This window comes from Cupressus sempervirens, chromosome 1, assembly GCF_028749045.1.
Source record: "Cupressus sempervirens isolate cs-2001-9-10 chromosome 1, ASM2874904v1, whole genome shotgun sequence".
NCBI lineage: Eukaryota > Viridiplantae > Streptophyta > Pinopsida > Cupressales > Cupressaceae > Cupressus > Cupressus sempervirens.
In genome coordinates, this window is record NC_143118.1 from 821996929 (window position 1) to 822015767 (window position 18839).

General features: G+C 34.2%; 2 protein-coding genes across 2 annotated transcripts in view; both read right to left on the bottom strand.

Moving 5' to 3' along the window:
• Positions 1-14316: 14316 nt before the first annotated feature.
• On the bottom strand, positions 14317-14757 carry LOC149580397 (uncharacterized). The gene is made up of 2 exons (XM_089804451.1): positions 14593-14757; positions 14317-14511 (listed from the first exon to the last, which is right to left on the bottom strand). Exons 1-2 carry the CDS (start codon positions 14755-14757, stop codon positions 14317-14319), a joined length of 360 nt encoding a protein of 119 aa, XP_089660577.1.
• Positions 14758-15795: 1038 nt separating this feature from the next.
• The window catches only part of LOC149580398 (uncharacterized), a 43725-nt gene continuing 40681 nt past the window's right edge, over positions 15796-18839 (bottom strand). The window contains exons 3-5 of the mRNA XM_089804473.1: positions 16897-18635; positions 16145-16734; positions 15796-16057 (exon numbers count right to left, since the gene is read on the bottom strand). Coding sequence (XP_089660599.1) covers positions 15796-16057; positions 16145-16734; positions 16897-18635 — 2591 coding nt within the window. The remainder of the gene's footprint in view (positions 16058-16144; positions 16735-16896; positions 18636-18839) is intronic.

The window sequence follows — 18839 nt, forward strand, 5'->3', positions numbered from 1 at the left end:
CATCACCATCTGAACAAGCAGTGAAGCTACAGTGCCATCTATCCTATAGTCCACTTGAGATGCACATTATAGAATTCAATATATCATCATGAAAAATACAACAATCTCTATTTCAAATGAAGTAATTTATCATAAAACAAAAGATGTCAAACTTACACATTCATTTTATTGTTATTTGAAAATAGATGTAATTTTTTCAAAATAAAACTCCCATAATAAATCACACCATTTATTTAAAATATTATTTCTCTATCAAATTATTAAATTATTTTCAAAAAAGGAAATAGTATAAGGAAATAGTACAAGTCCCAATCTCTGAAAAACAGGTAGAAATGATTTGATCAATGTTCTTATTAATGTTAGGTAGTTATGTTTCAATATAGTAATGGGATTTCTAACATGTGACTATGTCATTGACATATTTGAAAATGCCTCAAGGATGTCAAAGTGCATCTAATTTTTCAGATTTGAATATTTTACCTAGCCTTGTGTCTAGTAGCAGTCTTGTGTGGTTTCTTTGTTCACACTCTTGTTTTAATTCTCCCACATAATTTCAATTTCTTAGTTGGTAATTGGTAATTGGATATTCTAGATTTAGCCTTGGTGACTAGATCAATGTGATTGTCCTAATTAGTATAGCTATGCAATATTCATGGCCTCTTTATAGGACCTGGATAAGTAGAGGCTTACAAAAATCGTTGTTATAGTGAAATAACATGCGACAGGGTGTGATTGACCTTAAGCCTCTCAATGTATATCATCAAAGTTAACGAAAGATATGTCATGAAGGCTAGTGAACATGGACAATCGATGCAAGCAAACACATGGTCATATTAGCAGATCACAAGATAAACAAACAGACAATGTATTACTTAACGACGAAGCAGATGATGCAGTTTCTGTTTTTGAAAAGTTTAATTTTAGAAATAAGGACACTCTTCGATCTATTCATGACCTCCTAATCAAAGTTGAAATAGACAAGACTTTCACTAACCCACTCATTGAACTAAGTGAAGGTGTTGAATTGAAATCACACCAAGCCAAGGATAAAAACAAATTTCGGGATCCCAATGCATCTTTAGTCAAGGGAGCAGTAAGAATCAGTTTGAACAATATGATAAGACCTAACATTGTCAAACTTCATGAGATTGCAATTTAGATTTTGTGGCATCTTGAGAAAAGACACACAGATTTTGATTCTATAGTTGAACAAAGTTCCCTTCCCATCAATGAAAATTGAGATCGTGAGTTTTGAACACTTTCGAGTTTGTGATCCAAGAATCATCATGATACCATAAGAATGCTTGTGGGCAAGCATTTTCCAAGCAGGGAAGACTGTGATGTGCCCAAACTGAGAAACTACAAATCAATAAAAGATTCAAATAAGTTTTAATTTTACAAGAATATATCTCAAGGGAGGGTCAATTTAATCCAAGAAGCCTACTCTCTTGTTTTTGAGTGGGGATCTTGCACCCTTTTCTGATTTTGTTACTAGCTTTCTTGTGAACCTAGCGTATCAAAACCACTATAAAAATTCTATATATCTGGACTGAATACTTTTGTTTTGCAGTACAGTGAGAAAACAGTTATAACTTTGGGTTGCAGTTGAAGACAGTGCTAAGAGGACTCAAGATTGAGAAATGATTAATGTGAACCAAGTGCATGGGGCTGAGGATGTAGAGAAAATGACTTGTGACAGTAGGGTAGGCCTTTAAGATCGAAGGTAGTTACAATTTACTTTTCAATCATATCTCTTTTGTATAAAATGTTTTGGTTCTTCTCTATTGCAGTGACTAGAAATACCCTTTTTGGATGTACTGTCATATTTTTGTATCAGTCTTTTATCAGACATTTACACCAAAGTGTGGATACCACTTTTCTATTTTCATAGATGTATATATTGCAATAATATTAGTGGAGCCTAACCATGGAAAGATTCCTAATAAATTAAATGTGCCTCTATGTAACTTTGATAATAAAATCAAGAAAGATTAAGAACACTTCATTGAATTTCTGAAAAGCAATACAGTGCAACATGCTTATAAAGGTGTCAAATATAAAAAGATTAAAGTGATAAGGATTCAAAATCAAAGGAGAACTAGGGTTGCAATACATGCCAGGTTGTTGGTGAGCAGTACAAACTATTTCTTGTCCTCGGGAAAAATAAAATCTAAAATATCTTAGCATATTTTGTATTTCTTGCAAACTCCTTGCAATCTCGTACTTGAGATAGAAATGTACATGATCATAAACTAAAAACCAATTAAAATGCCTTATGTTTAACCCTTAATACTAATTGCAGATACCATTTCAAAAGCTCAAAACTACCAAGCTTTTATAATTAATCTACTGTACAAATTTCAACTTAAACAATATTATCTACCAATATATGCACTCAATTCGTAGCCATAAATTTCCTCCCACCCCACCTTACCTTTAAAGCCAACTCAACCCTTAAGTAATTTGGTAAATATTTCCTTCCCAACAGACTTCATTTTCCTGAAGATACGCAAATAGCTCACTCTTGAAGTCTGGCATAAGTTTGATAGCTTCTCCAAATGCACTCTCCAAAAAACACTTCGAGTGCTCAAATCTATGCAAATTGTATACCAGCATTTAAATGTTACACCCAGCAAGGAATACTACCATTCCATATCACTTCAAAAGTCGCAAACACCTATTAGTAAAGAATCCAGTTATGCATCTAGTTTTCAGTTAAGCATTTTGATTATTCACACAATCCCTCCTCCATAGAAGACAAATCAACAACATAAACTGAGAATAAACTCTTAAACTCCAAGATCACATCTTCATAGGTTCAAAAATCCAAATGGTAATTCAGCCAAATGGGATTATATACCGTGAACCAACCATTTAACATTTTAAGGAACACATATGAAACACTTCCAATGAACTAAATTGTGATCCAAGAAAATACTATAGCAACTAGAGAAATTATAAAGACAAGCATCACTGCAACACTAAAGAACTGGTGATCGTAATTAAATCCGATTAAGATTTACACATCTTTTTTAAACTAAAAAACTATTCTATCACAAATATTCATTAGAACTTTAACAAAGAGGAAAGAAAAACTAGTACATCACCCCCAAAAAATGGAGACACTTGAAAGTAACGAAGGAGGCACCTGGAACTGATAAGGTCAGCTGCAGAAGCGCTTAATTGCAAGCGTGGAGTACCTAGAAAAGATGCCCATGGTCGATCGATGCTAGAGAGACTTATGAATTCCAATGGCTTCTGTTAAACATTGTGAGTAATTTAGATGGGCACGTTTGCGAGTGAAGAAGAAATATTCCATATTGGTGTGGATTAATAATTGGCGAAATCATAAAATCCTGAAATGTCTACAAATAAATCACATCCTACAAACCTTTTATTGATCTATTGTGCAAGATGTTTCACTTATTTTTGTTGAATCTAAAGGCAAATAAACACATGAACAAGATTTTGTGGTTGTTCTACCATGAAGAATCAATCGATTTTAAATAGAAGTCAATAGTTTTAAACAACCTTGTGGCCATATTAGCTACACAAATACCCTGTAAAGGATCTGGATCTACACATTATATTAAAATGGATCTAATAGTACTTACAACAAAGTTTAGAACATTCTTGGATGTTAAAATTGATATCATGGTACTTATAGCATGATTCATAAATTTCTATTCAAACTAATAAATTCACTAGTAAGGTAATTTCAAGAATATACAGAAATGAAATACCTCTCCTCCCGAATAGCATAGAAGGCTGGATGAAATCAATGAGATGTCATGGAACACATCTTATCAGTGCTCAAATCATATGATTTCCTGCCACTAGAATTAATGGATAAGTTGGCAACATTATTAGTGAAGCTACAATGCCATCAGCATCTGGAAAGGACCAGCCAAACCTTCCTGAACCTTTGGCCTCTTGTAAGAATTAAAATTTTGCAAACAGCCAACTCAGTATAGGAATCTCACAAAATTAAACCAGAATCTTGCAAATACATCACTCCCCAACAGAGAACGACAAATACAATCTTTGAAAGTTAGAAAGAATGTTATGCTAAAACCAAATATGCACAAAAAGACAGGATGGAAGATAATTTTCTGCCAACACAAATGTAACAAACACAAGTGCAAGGTATTTCTGAGCACAAATACTCCAAAAAGAAGGTATGGTATCAAAGATCAAAACCCTAATCATAGAAAAGTAGAAGGTAAACTCATTAGAGGAAAATGAAATTACGTAACTATTTTGCTCAAGAAAATTTATTTCCTTTCCAAATATGGTGTGAACACACACCGTTGAAAATACACAAAGATCTAAACTATTTTTCACCAAAAGCTTGTATTGAAAAACTCAATACACGATGCATCTGCTAGAAAAGTGGAGCTACGAAAGTGGAGCCATATTTGGCTAACCCGCAGGCCCTACTATTCATGCCCTATATTGAAAAAGGGGTGCCAGGGCCTCCCCACAATTTTGAAAGGTTACAGGGTACCCCCCATAATTTATACAAGGAAAAGCCCTACCCTACATTAACAACAGTAGCAATGCCCCCTGAACACCCACCTCTGAACGCCCACCACAACCTGGAAGGCATTGCCCATACTATTGTAAAGGGGACCTAGACAGAGGATAGCTTGGTCGGGGCGATACTGCTAGAATGTGGGTTCCAACCACAGAGAAGGTAACCGCCCATCCCATTATTTGAGTAGGCGAGTAGGCCATCTGCCCTCATACTGCGCTAACCGTGGGCTGAAATGTCTGTGTGCATTTGGAATAAAGTAGTTTGCCATACAGCAGACTAGCATAGCTCAAAGCAGCTTGGCATAAAGCTGCTTCAGACACGAAATAAACCCCATGCATCCAATGTAACAGATGTCACAAGGATTTTAGGGCACAATTGCAAACGCTAGGTCAGAAACTTCAGGATCAATACGTGTAAGCTATGCCCACATTTGATCAACACGTGGACATGTTACAACATAGAAAATATCGTAATCAGTATTATAGTGTTTATTTTTGAGTGAGATTTTTTAAAGAATAGGTGTTAGAATTAGCAGTATAGGTATAACAGTGTTCAATTATAAGGGCATCGATAATTCTTTTGGGTTAATGGTGCCCAAATTTAAAGTAGGTTATATAAAATTTAGGTTGTAGCATGTAGTAAACTAGACATTGTGATAATAAATTGAAAATAGAAATGAACTAAATAGATTAGATTTTAAATAGGTTTATATATATTATTGTATATTTTAATTGATTTTTAACATTATAATGTATTATTATTTGAACATAAGTGTGTTCAATGTGATCAACAATTGGTCTATTTTTGTTTCATATAAGAATAAAATATAACTAAAATAAATGTTATTTAAAAATATTAGGACCTTTAAGTATTTAATATGTTGCTTTCATAACATGTATTTGTATATATTTTCATAAGAAATCATGTCTAAACAATCATTTATTAACAATTTTATTATTAAGCTTTGGTCAAATGTCTAAAAAGTTAATATTTGGACACTTCGAACTAAATAGATTATTTTGACAACTTGCGTGATGAGTGGCAGCTTCAAACCTTAGTTATAATTAGTTAAGTGTCTATTTTATATTTGTAAAAAAAAATGGAAGTCTCAGACATTCCATGTGAGAGCTATGTATTGAAAAAGTTAGCCCGCTCCACTACGGCAACGGCTATCCAGGCAGGAGGATCGACTGCCTGGATCGCCGAGTTCCTCAAATGTTGTGCAAATTCCTGACCCACCCTGCCCCCTCCACCGATAGTGTTAGATCGTAAATCGTACCCTCAACAACATTCATTTCGTATGACAGAGTAAGAATAATTTTATATTTGAGATAAAAATGTCAACTTTACTTTTATATTTTATGAAGAGGCCATGAAGATGATCTCATATATTATGAGCATGCACATTCAAATATTATTATAATACCCTTTAAGTCTTCAAATTTTTTATAAATCCATTGAAAAGGTTAGCTTAATCCATGAAATTTCTTATCTGTGCCTCTGCGTTAAGCTTTTGTTTCTCCTTGTTTATTTTCATTTATATATATTTTGACTAATGTCTATCCAAACATTCCCATTGTTTAAACAATTTGGTTGGTTATTAAACTTGTAGGTTGGCATTTAAAAACCCAAAAAATGATTTGGTTTTGGTAGTTATCTTGATATAAGCATCTTGAGACAAATTTGTTATTGTGGGTATGTTGTAATATACTATTTTTTTTTAACTCTTGACGTACAAAATTCATGAAAGGAGACAACTGAATGGAATCCATCTGATTGTTCATTTGTGAGCATGCATCAAGATTTTGTCTTTCCTTCCACAAAAATGGTCAAGATTGAAGACCTCAAATAAATATAAAATATATGCACTCTTACGTGACTTGTGATGTGTATTGCAAACAAACAAATTTCTTGATTTTTTAAAGTCAAACTTGCCCTGGCATTATTAGATTTTCAGAAATTAATTCATTGAATTGAAATTTTTTTAATATTGGAATCAATTAGACTCGTAGAATATATTTAATTAAATTTTTTTGAAATAATAATCATATATTTTATTATTGATTTTAAAGTTATTTTAAATAATTTGATTCAAGTTTTAAAACATATATTTTTTGAATTCATTTAGTGTTTTTAAATCTTTCAATTAATACAACTTTCTTATGGATAATAGTATTAAAAATTTATTTATTTGAAAAGGAAATTATATCAACCTTACATAAAGAAAAATTATTGTATAAGAGTAAAACAATTTTATTTGTTTTTTTGCTGATTCCTTACTAGTTAAAATCAATAAATTTGACTCTATACTAGTTAAAATCAATAAATTTGACTAATGTTATTGTTGCAATTTAGTTGATTATATAGTATTGATTTTTTTAACAATTCATTACACTGCAAACTCTATTTAGAATTTAATGTGGATCTAGGGTTACTAATTATATCTTAAAAATTTAATTTTTTAAACAATATATTTTATTTAATTTTTTATCTAAGTTATTATTTAATCTTTTATGATTTTTAAGTTATTTTAAATTATTTGATCCAGATTGAAAATTTCACAAATTCTTAAACAAAATCGCTTATTGATTATATTAATCTAGTATAACATTAAAAAAATTTCTTAAAAATTTAACATAAAATTATTGATTTTTAAAATAAATTATATTATTTTTCTTATATAATCTTTCTTTAATCTTATTTTTAAAATAATTAATTAACTGATCATTTTAAAAATGTATTTGAATTTATATTAAGTTTGAAATAGAGTAAAGAAATTAATTATGTATGAATTTTAAATTCTAAGTAGAGTTCACATTTTTCTAAGGTATATGTTAGTTATTTTTATATTTTGATGAAGTTATAGGCGGGCTTTCAATTTCTCTTATTTTCATGTCAGTACCAATTTTCCTAATCATGTACATGTTAGATTAAATTATTTTATTATCTTAATGTGATGAATTTTAAAACAAATTAATACCATACAATCAACTAAATTGCAACAATAACATTAGTCAAAATTTGCTGATTTTAAAAATAGATTTTTTTTATATAATCTTTTTTGGTCTCATTTTTAAAAAAATAAATTAATAAATCATTTTTAAAATATATTTGAAAGAAATACATCTAAATATTAAGTTTAAAATAGAGTGAAGAAATTAATTATGCATGGAAAATTAAATTCTAAATAGAGTTTGCAGTTTCTTAAGGTATATGTTAGTTATTTTTATATTTTGATAAACTTATAAGCTGGTTTATGTTAGTTATTTTTATATTTTTATGTTAGATTAAATTATTCAATCTATTTTATTATCTTAACTGTAATGAATTGTTAAAAAAATTAATACCATATAATCAACTAAATTGCAACAATAACATTAGTCAAACTTATTGATTTTAACTAGTATAGAGTCAAATTTATTGATTTTAACTAGTATGGAATCAGCATTAAAATAATTTAAAATTGTTTTACTCTTATACAATTTTTTTTTCTAATGTACGGTTGATATAATTTCTTTTTCAAATAAATAAATTTTTAATAAGAAAGTTGTATTAATTGAAAGATTTAAACACACTAAATGAATAAAAAATAAATATGTTTTTGAATTTGAATCAAATTATTTAAAATAACTTTAAAATCAATAATAAAATATATGATTATTATTTCAAAAAAATAAATTAAATATATTCTACTAGTCTAATTGATTCCAATATTAAAAAAATCTCAATTCAATGAATTAATTTATGAAAATCTAATAATGTCAGGGCAAGTTTGACTTAAAAAAATCAAGAAATTTGTTTGTTTGCAATGCACATCACAAGTCACGTAAGAGTGCATATATTTTATATTTATTTGAGGTCTTCAATGTTGACCATTTTCGTGGAAGGAAAGACAAAATCTTGATGCATGCTCACAAATAAACAGTCAACTATCGGATGGATTCCATTTAGTTGTCCCCTTTCATGAATTTTGTACATAAAGAATTTTTAAAAATAGTATATTACAACATACCCACAATAACAAATTTGTCTCAAGATGCTTTTATCAAGATACCTACCAAAACCAAATCATTTTTTGGGTTTTTAAATGCCAACCTACAAGTTTAATAACCAACCAAATTGTTTAAACAATGGGAACATTTGGATAGACATTAGTCAAAATATATATAAATAAAAATAAACAAGGAGAAACAAAAGCTTAACGCAGAGGCACAGATAAGAAATTTATATTTGAATGTGCATGCTCATAATATATGAGATCATCTTCATGGCCTCTTCGTAAGATACAAAATTAGAGTTGACGAATATAAAATTATTCTTACTCTATCATACCAATGAATGATGTTGAGGGTATGATTTACGATCTGACACTGTCAGTGGAGGGGGCAGGGCAGGGTAGGAATCTGCACGGCATTTGAGGAACTCGGCGATCCAGGCAGTCGATCCTCCTGCCTGGATAGTCGTTGCCCGGTACTGGAGGGGAGGTGGGGCACGGCTACCCATAGCCAGTGCCCATCCCATCTGGCCTCCTATGCCCGTCTAACAATGCCATACTCTGACGGATTCCAATGAGATAGTGATTCATAGAATCATGGGGGACACGGCGTTCAATGAAGAGAGAGATCAGTAATATCAGACACGTTATGGCATTCAATGAAGACAGAGATCAGTAATGTCAGAGACGTAGATCAATATAAATTTCTAACAACTTCATTTCCAGATTACCATTCTTCATCTCGGTATTCAATTGTTTAAATCTCGTTGTTAAACATGGTTAGCTTTTGGCTTTAAGTTAGTAGGTGTTTTTACAATTACATTGGGAGATTTTCGTTTACAGTGTTTACAATTTTTTATAGTTTTTAATATTTTTTATACACGTACTATTGATGTATTTGATATTGAGTTATATAGGGTTATAAGTTCATTTCAAATATAAAATATATATTTTTATTAAATGTATGATAATGTAAGTTGTTTCTTTTGTTAAGATTTTATTAAATGTATGATTATGTAAGTTGTTTATTTTGTTAAGAGATAATATGCCTACAAAGCAGGAAGTAATAATTTTCCATATTATCTCTTCTCTAAAAACTATTCCAAAAGTGAGAAGAAAATTATTAGTACTATAATAATTATCTCATTTATTATAATAAAATAGAGACATATTATTCGCATAATTGGAAAAGAAAATTGATACAATGGTATTCATGATCAATATTTGAATAGGTATATATGATTGATAAATATATAATTATTTAAATATATATCTATTATTTAAGAATATAAATATTATTATTTTATTTAATGAATGTTAAAAAATAGTCATACAAAATTATATTATTATGTGTTATGTTTTATGATATTAGATTAAAAATGACTTTAAAGCAATTTTAAAAATTTACAATTATTCTTATTATAGTAATTTTAATATAATTATATTTTAGAATTTAAAAGATTATTTGAAATAATGGATAGATCAATAAATTGCTTATATAATTTTATTTGTTCATGAATGTAACAAATAGATAAAAAATAAAAATATATAATGTTCTTAAAATAATAAAATAAAAAATTATTATTCATGAAAATATATTGAATCACTTAATTGAAATTAGAATAATTAATACGAAAGAAATAAGATATATAATATACTTTATTTACTCTTTGAAATTGAATTGAAGTTAAATCAAATATTCAAATAAAATAATTTTTTAAAAATAACCTTCAACCATAACAAATTTAAGATTGACGTGATACTAAGATTTGAAAACAAACAATAAAGAATTTTGTTAATTAATTAATTTAGATATATTTTATGAAATGTTTGTCTTTGTATACTAATTGGTGTAAGTATCACATGTCAAGTAGTATCACATTTCAATAAGTGCTAATTTTTTTTGTTTTAACAAAAGTGGAATATCATAAAATATTATAATAAATAAATTGGTTCAAAGAAAACTCCTGAGGGAAAGAAACATAAAGAAAACCCTCATTCGTTACTCATAATATAGAAGATGTGCAAAGTGTAATCCCTAAACTAAAATTATCAACGAAACCAAAAGGCTTGCCTTATATCCTCTAGATATTCGAACTCTCACCACATATTGGAACACTAATGAGGCTTTACAAAATAGCCATATAAAGTGCCGATACAAATATAATTATGAATTCATTTATATAAAGTTTGATAAACTGTAATGATTATCTCAAGATTAATTAATTAATTGTGTGTGTGTGTGTGTGTGTGTGTGTGTGTGTGTGTGTGTGTGTGTGTGTGTGTGTGTGTGTGTGTGAGAGAGAGAGAGAGAGAGAGCAATATGACTTATTAAAAGTAATTGACTAGTTATCAAAAAGAAGAGGTGGAATTTCCATGTGCATAGTAGTTGTCTAATTTCAATGAGTGTTATTATTTTTCTTAACAAGAGTGGAATATCACTATATATTATAATAAATAAACTGGTTCAAAAAGAGCTTCTGAGGGAAAGAACAAAAAAGAAAACCCTCATTCATTACTCATAATATTCAAGATGTGTAAAATGTAATCCCTAAACTAGAATTGTTAAGAAACCCAAAAGGCTTCCCTTATATCTTCTAGATATTCAAACTCTAACCACATATTGGAACACTAATGAGACTTTATAAAATAGCCATATAAAGTGCCCATACAAATATAATCATGAATATGTTTATATAAAGTTTTATAAACTTTAATGATTGTCTCAAAATTTATTTTATTATAGAAAGTTTCTTTGTCCTTTTGTTATTGAAAATCAGTTTCATTATATTGGTCAATAAACTATCTTATATCATGGAACTATTACAATTTTTATCATATTTTTCTATGTATAAATATTATTATTTTAGGTATCAAAACTAGTACTTCTTGAGATGTCATACATAAAAAATTCACATGTTTCAATTGTCAAATTGTTTTCATTGTAATAACTAGAAAATCCACATGCCTTGATGAGTAAATCACCTCGACTATCCTAGTCATTAAACTTATGACTAGTACCAAAAATTTTGATTATATTCACTACTCTAGCCACCAAATCTTCTCATCTTATTTACCAATGTTATCTAAAAGTGGAACAGTTTGAAGTTTGTACAAGTTTACATTGATATAAAAAAATGAATCCTTCAAGAATATGCACAAAAATAGATACATGAAAATTTTAACTCATGATTTTAATAAATCTGTAGATTTTCATTCAGTTTTATATTTAACCTATCTTTTACTTAATTGGATAATGAATAGATGAACTTACATAAAGAGTAGCAACCAATAAAATATTGTATACTAGAATGAGTATAGAGCTCCATCTTAAAGAGACTTCAACAAATATGGTATTTATTCCAAGTTGTAGTATTGCTATCAGGATTCACTATAAGGATTTGTCTATGTAGTTTTTGAGTCAAACCCATTAATCTATGTTTCTTGAGAAATGGTTTACAAGAACCCATCCCTCAAGAAAATGAATGGATTGCTTATCATTCATTGCATCTAGGTGATGTTAACAAAGAAAAATCATTGAGCCTTCCCATGACTAAACTCATACTTGTACAACCCCAACTCAAACGTGATATTGGGGCTCCCTAAGAGTTCGCCCATCACAGTGCAATTCTAACTCAATTCCATTTGAATTGGAGATGTACTAGGACATGCAAACTCCATAGAAGAATCATTGTTTTGCTTCTATTAGCATCACCTAGATTTCACTTGAGCTAGATTAGTACTTTGATGTGTGGTATCTTATGAAGGCTCAATATTTCACCATGTTAGCATAATGTTGATCACACTTGACTTGAAATATGTACTAGCATGAACGACCTCCTATGAAGGCCCAAAGCTTCACCTATATGCAATGAATGTTAAGTGTATCATTCGCTCTCATTAGAGATTGATTCTTGTGAATTGTTACTCATGAAATAAGGGTCAATGAGTTTAACTCAAAAACTACATTTCCATGCCATAATAGAAATATCACTATTTGACTTGTTACGGAAATTATCTCCTACTTATAAACCTATTCCAAGTTTGATTTTTCCAAAATAGATTTGAATGCCTTCAATTACTCACAATGAAACATTACATAAGAGCCATAAATGTAAATGACAAACCAACAATTGTCAACTCCTGTGTAAAATGCTCACCCTTTTTAAATTAACCATTTTTCCATTATCTCATCTACTTTGATCACCGTACATTTCGAAAGTGACTGAAGTGTTCATGACTAAGTTATATATACAATATATTTCAGAACCACTATAATAATCATATAAATATTATTATAGATTGTATACCTCCAACAAATAGTAAAATATCTTACCCAACTAATACATAAGATCTTAACAAAAGAAACAACTTACATAATCATACATTTAATAAAAATGTATATTTTATATTTGAAATGAACTTCATAATCCTATGTAACTCAATATTAAATACATCAATAGTCAAGCACGACATCAAGTGAAGTCAAGCACAACATCTGGTATTGGAAATCTTTGGAATACATAAAAAGATTTGTAGAAAATAGTGATCAAAGAATGAGAGTTGAAATTAATATATGTCGAGTCAAGCACAGCAATGGCCCATTGATGGTACAGTCTGTGGAAGACGTAAAAAAATTGGTAGAAAAAAGTGAACAGAGGATGACAGATGAATTAACATATGTTCATTCAAGCACGGCAATGGCCCATTGATGGTACAAATCTTTGGGAGAGAGAAAAAGATTGGTAGAAAAAAGTGAACAGACGATGACAGATGAATTAACATATGTTCAGTCAAGCACGGCAATGGCCCATTGATGGTGTCACGGGGCTAGGTTTTTACCTCGTGCGGCACTGGCAATCTCCCCCAGATGGGACGATCCCAGACTACGCCTGTCTCCAAATTCCCCTAGCTCAACCTGCACAAACTTGGGTCAGCACAATCACAAAATACTTTGCATAGAGGAATATTACTTCAACACACAATGAACACAGTGTATGGGGTAACAAGTAGCTTTATTGATTATAACAATGGCCCCTGGCCCGGTCTACATCAATTTCAACTATTTTGTTGATCACTACCCGAGTGCCTTCCCTAGCACCCAATACAAGTTCCCACCCCTAGTTGTGCATCCACTCTTAGAACACTGGCACACTCCACATGCACCTCACCCAACCCTGGCTGTTGCTCCTCACGTAGATTCCACACCCCCAACACCCTGTGTCATTGGAACTTGCCGAGGTCCCCCTGGCTCTCTCATGAACCCTGGCTGACTTACACGGATAAGACCTAGGCCTCCCCCAGCTGGGGAGCCCAAGTCACACTGCACCTTAGCACTTCACTATCTCTACTCTGCTTCACGTCACCACATTGAAATCTTAGAACACTCTGCTCATTGATAGTTGTTGTGTGCCTCCTTGCATTTCTACACCATGACACTTCGCCTTGGAGAATAAAAGCAATCACATGCAGATGTTCGTTTCAGAACGGTCGGGGTACTCTTCTTCCCCCTATAATAACTATTAGTGCACAGCCCACTCCGCATGAGTAACCGTCCATAAAGTCGACAAATCCCTTAAAGACCTTAGTCTCAACCTAGGGACAGCCCTTTTGCTTATGTGAATCATCCACCCCTTACATCCTCCCCTACTTAAAATAGGCGACATCCCTGACGCTGGCAACACTACCTACGCAACACTGTAGAGGTACCCAGCTCCAAGCTGGATGGCTAAAGAGGTAAACTGGAGTCTCTGTTCAAAAACTCCAACACTTTGTCTTCATACTTTCACATGTTCTCAGCTCGCTCCCACCTTGCTTCCACCCTGGTCTGGCCCTGCCAATGAACCAAGAATTCCTTCCACTTTATGTTACCATATCCTCGATCTCTAACAGCAATCACCTCCTCCACCTCCAACCCCGATTTGTCCTTGACAAACGCTGGCCCTCGTGTTGGAACATTCCTGCTGTCGTCCACCGCATCCTGATGATGGGGATAGAGCTAGCTGACATGGAACACATTGTGAACCCTCATGTAGGCTAGCAACTTCATCTTGTATGCCACCTTTCCTATCTTTTCAACAACTAAAAATGGCCCATCATAGCGTCGTCCCAGTTTTATACTCAACCCTTTCGGTGGTTTGAACTGAACTGGATCCATCTTCAAAAAGACCCTGTCACCAACTTTGAAATCCACACTCATCCTCCCTGAGTCTGCATAGTGCTTCATTCTTTCAGCAGCCTTGACCAAATTATGCCTAGCAAGATCTACCTGGTCATGCCACTCCTACAACCTTTTCCTTGCATCTGGACTTTCTCCCATGTATCCACTCAAAACTGTATGAGGAGTCAATGGTTGCTGGCCTGTTGCCAACTCAAATGGTGAGAACTGACTCGATGCACTCTTCTGCATGTTGTAGTTGAACTGAGCTGAGTCCAATAGCCTTGGCCAATTGGATTGGTCAGACCAAACAAAGTGCCTCAGATAATCTTCCAGAATCCCATTGATCCTTTCAGTCTATCCATCTGTCTTCGGGTGATGACTCGTCGACATGAGCAACTTTGTCCCAATTAATTTGAATAACTCTTTCCAAAATGTGTTGGTGAACCTTGCATCCCGATCACTAATGATACTTAGTGGAACACCCCAATACTTCACCACATTCCTAAAAAAGTAATCCGCAGCATCCTCCGCCTTACATGGTCCCTTGCACGGTATAAATGTAGCATACTTGGAGAATCTGTCAACTACAACCATAATACTTGTATACTCGTCCACATCAGGCAACCCTGTGATGAAATCCATACTTACACTTGCCCATGGTCTTACTGGAATGAGAAGCGGCTGCAACAAACCTTCTGGAGGTCTGGTCACCACCTTGTCCTGCTGACAAATGAGACAACTCCTGACATACTCATCTACATCCTTTCTCATATTCTGCTAGTAGAACCCTCTCTCAAGCAATGCAAGGGACCTCTTCTGCCCTGGATGCCCAGCCCAAGGACTATCATGACATTCATGTAGGACTTCCTTCCTCACATTCCTCCACTTAGGAAGGTAGACTCCATCCTGGGTAAAGACCAATAACCCATTTTGTATACTGAACTTGCGAGTCCTACCCTCTGATGCTTGCTTGAACAATTCAACTGCCTAAGGATTCATTTGATATCCTTCCTTGATAGTCCTCAAGACCTCCTCAGATAATGTCACCCGGCTAGCCCCTGGCTGAGCCCCTTGATCCTCCTCCACAACAGCTAACTGTCCCTTTCAACTTAGAGCATCCACCACCACATTTTGCTTTCTTGGATTATACAGGATCTCAAAGTTGAACTCTACCAAAAACTCCTGCCATCTGGCTTGCTTCGTTGTCAACTTGGCTTGAGTCTTGAAGTAAGTTGAGGAGACATTGTCTGTCTTCACAATGAACTGTGTCCCCAAGAGATAATGTCTCCAAGTCTTGAGACAATGTATGATCCCTATCATTTCCTTCTCATGGGCAGGATAATTCTTCTCCCTGTCCTGCAACTTCCTAGACTCATATGCAACGGGATGTCCATCTTGGATTAGCACTCCCCCAACTCCATAATCCGAAGCATCACACTAGACTTCAAATGACCTTGTGAAATCAAGTAGTGCCAACACTGGTGAAGATGTGAGTTTCTCCTTCAATCCATCAAATGCATTCTGACACTTATCTGACCACCACCATTTCTTGTCCTTCTTCAAGAGATCTGTCAAAGGGGTCGCAAGCTTGGAATACCCTTCAATAAACTTCTTGTAGTAGTTTGCCAAACCTAGAAGCTGCCTCACTTCATGAACATTGTTCAATGGTTCCCAATCTTTGATGGCTTGCAGCTTCTCTGGGTCTGGACGAATCAAACCATGACCCAAGAAGTGCACCTCTTCTTGAGTAAAGGAACACTTTTCCTTCTTCACATATAGTTTGTGCTCCCTGAGCAACTCAAAAACCTCTGCTAGATGTTGCTTGTGTTCCTCCATATTCTTGTTGTATACCAAGATGTCATCCAAATACACTACCACAGACTTATCCAATAGAGGGTGAAACACATCGTTCATGAGTGTGTAAAATGTTGTTGGCACATTGCATAGCCCAAAGGGCATCACCATGAACTCGTATGACCCATACCTTGTCACACATGCAACCTTCTCTTCATCTCCTGCAGCAATCCTCACTTGATAATAGCCCTGCTTCAGATCAAGCTTGTTGAACACCCTCGCTCCTGATAAGCAATCAAAATAGTCTGCAATGAGTGGGAGGGGATACTTGTTCTTGATGGTTAACTTATTTAGAGCTCTAAAGTCGATGCCTAACCTCAATGTTCCATCCTTCTTCTTTTAAAACAACACAGGAGCTCCATATGGAGAACGGGGTGGTCTGATATACCCCGCCTCAAGCAATTCCTCCAACTGCTTCTTAAGTTCAACCATCTCAAGCCCTGACAACTGATAGGGTGCCTGAGTAGGAGGCCTTGCCCCCGGTGTTAACTCAATCTTGTGATCTATAGCTCTACTAATAGGGAGTTGTGCAGGCAACTTCGCTTGCATGAGGTCTCCAAAATCCGATATGACCTCCTCTACTTCTGTTGGAATCGGTGTCTTCGTGAATCCTTCTAACTCATCCCAACCACCAAGTAGTGCTGCCAAGAACATGGGTTCTTGGTCCTTCTTTCTGGCTGCTTTATTCATGCTCATAGTTGAAACCATTGGAGCCTTCCCAGACTGTCGCCTGTCTGATGTCTTCACCATACATGAGTGTTGCAGATCTAAGAACAAAATTGACTCCAAATGAGGCATCACTGCCACTTTACCCAGTCTCAAAAATTCTTTCCCTAAAATCAACTGAAAATCATCCATTTCAATCGCCATAAGATCCATGTGGCCTTGCCACATGCCTACTTTCACTAGTGTGCCTTTCACAACACCAGTTACTCGCTTGGCAAGTGAGTTCACTGCCTTAAAGGAACTTGTGCCTGGTTGCACCTTCAGTCCCAGTTCCACAGCTCTTCCAGCTGAGATATAGTTGTGTGTGGCACCAGAATCTACCATCCCCATGGTCATCTTGTTAATCATCTCAGTCTCCACATACAACAATCTATTCAAGTTCTCGGGCTTGGCTGATGTAGCCTTCTTTTGTGGTGCATCCTTGACTGTGCCCAATCCTTGGATCACCCCCATCACTGATGATGAACCATCCTTCTCTGCAGTCTCATTCTGTGTTGAAGTCAACCTCTGTCTCTCTGGACATTCCTTAGCCCAATGGTTCTTATTGCCGCAGACAAAACAACCTCTATTCTTTGAGGGTTTAGGCTTGGTCTTAGCCTCATCACCAATTTTTCCCTTGTCCGATTCTTTCTTGTCTTTAGGTTTTGACGACCCTGTCATCTTTGTGCTTGAAGAAGATCCAGCTGACTTTGTAGTCTCACTACTCTTTTCGTCACTCTTCTTCTGGAATGGCTTCTTCTCACTTTTCTGAAATGGCCCATTGTTGTTGGCATCCTTGCCGAATTGGTGGTCTTCCAAAATAGTCACAATGGCAATGGCTTCCTCAGCTATTTGAGGTCTAGCTTTCCTTACTTCAGCCATTGGCCTTGGCTTGAGGCTTGTTATGAAGAAATGTGCTTTCTCTTCCTCTACCCAGTTTGGCATTTGCAGCATATATGTTCGATAGGTCGGGATGTAATCCCTCAGTGACCCCGTCTGCCTCATATATCTGAACTTATACCTCAGTTCCAAGTCTGCACTCTCTGGCTTAAACTGTTGTTTGAGCAGTGCACTCAAGTCTTCCCACTTATTCACTATTGGAACTGGCCTCCCTGCCTTCTGGTCTTCCAGCTTGGTTCTCCACCATAACTTGGCCTCACCTGAGAGACAACACACTGCCTCATCAAGCTTCTCCTCATCGGTGTAACCCTTGAGAGATTTTAGAAATCTTTCCATATCAAATAAAAAAATTTCCAACACCTTGTCATCCCTCTTTCCATCGTAGGGTTCAGGGGGCTTCCTCTTATGCTCGGCCTTGCTTCCACCTCCTTGAGTGAAGACTGCCTTCAGAAAATCAACCTCTTTGACTAACTTCTGCACCTCTGCTGCCAAAGTCTAACAGTCTGTTATCATGATATTATGCTCCCCTGATAAGGTCTAAAATTTAGTTGACAATGCCGCATGATCATCTCGCAACTTCTTGTGAGCTTCTCCTAAAAGAGCATGATCAACGGACAGTGATTTGTGCTCTTGCATAAGAGACTGTAACTCCATTGTCACTCTCCTAGAGTCATTCATCATGTCTTTGA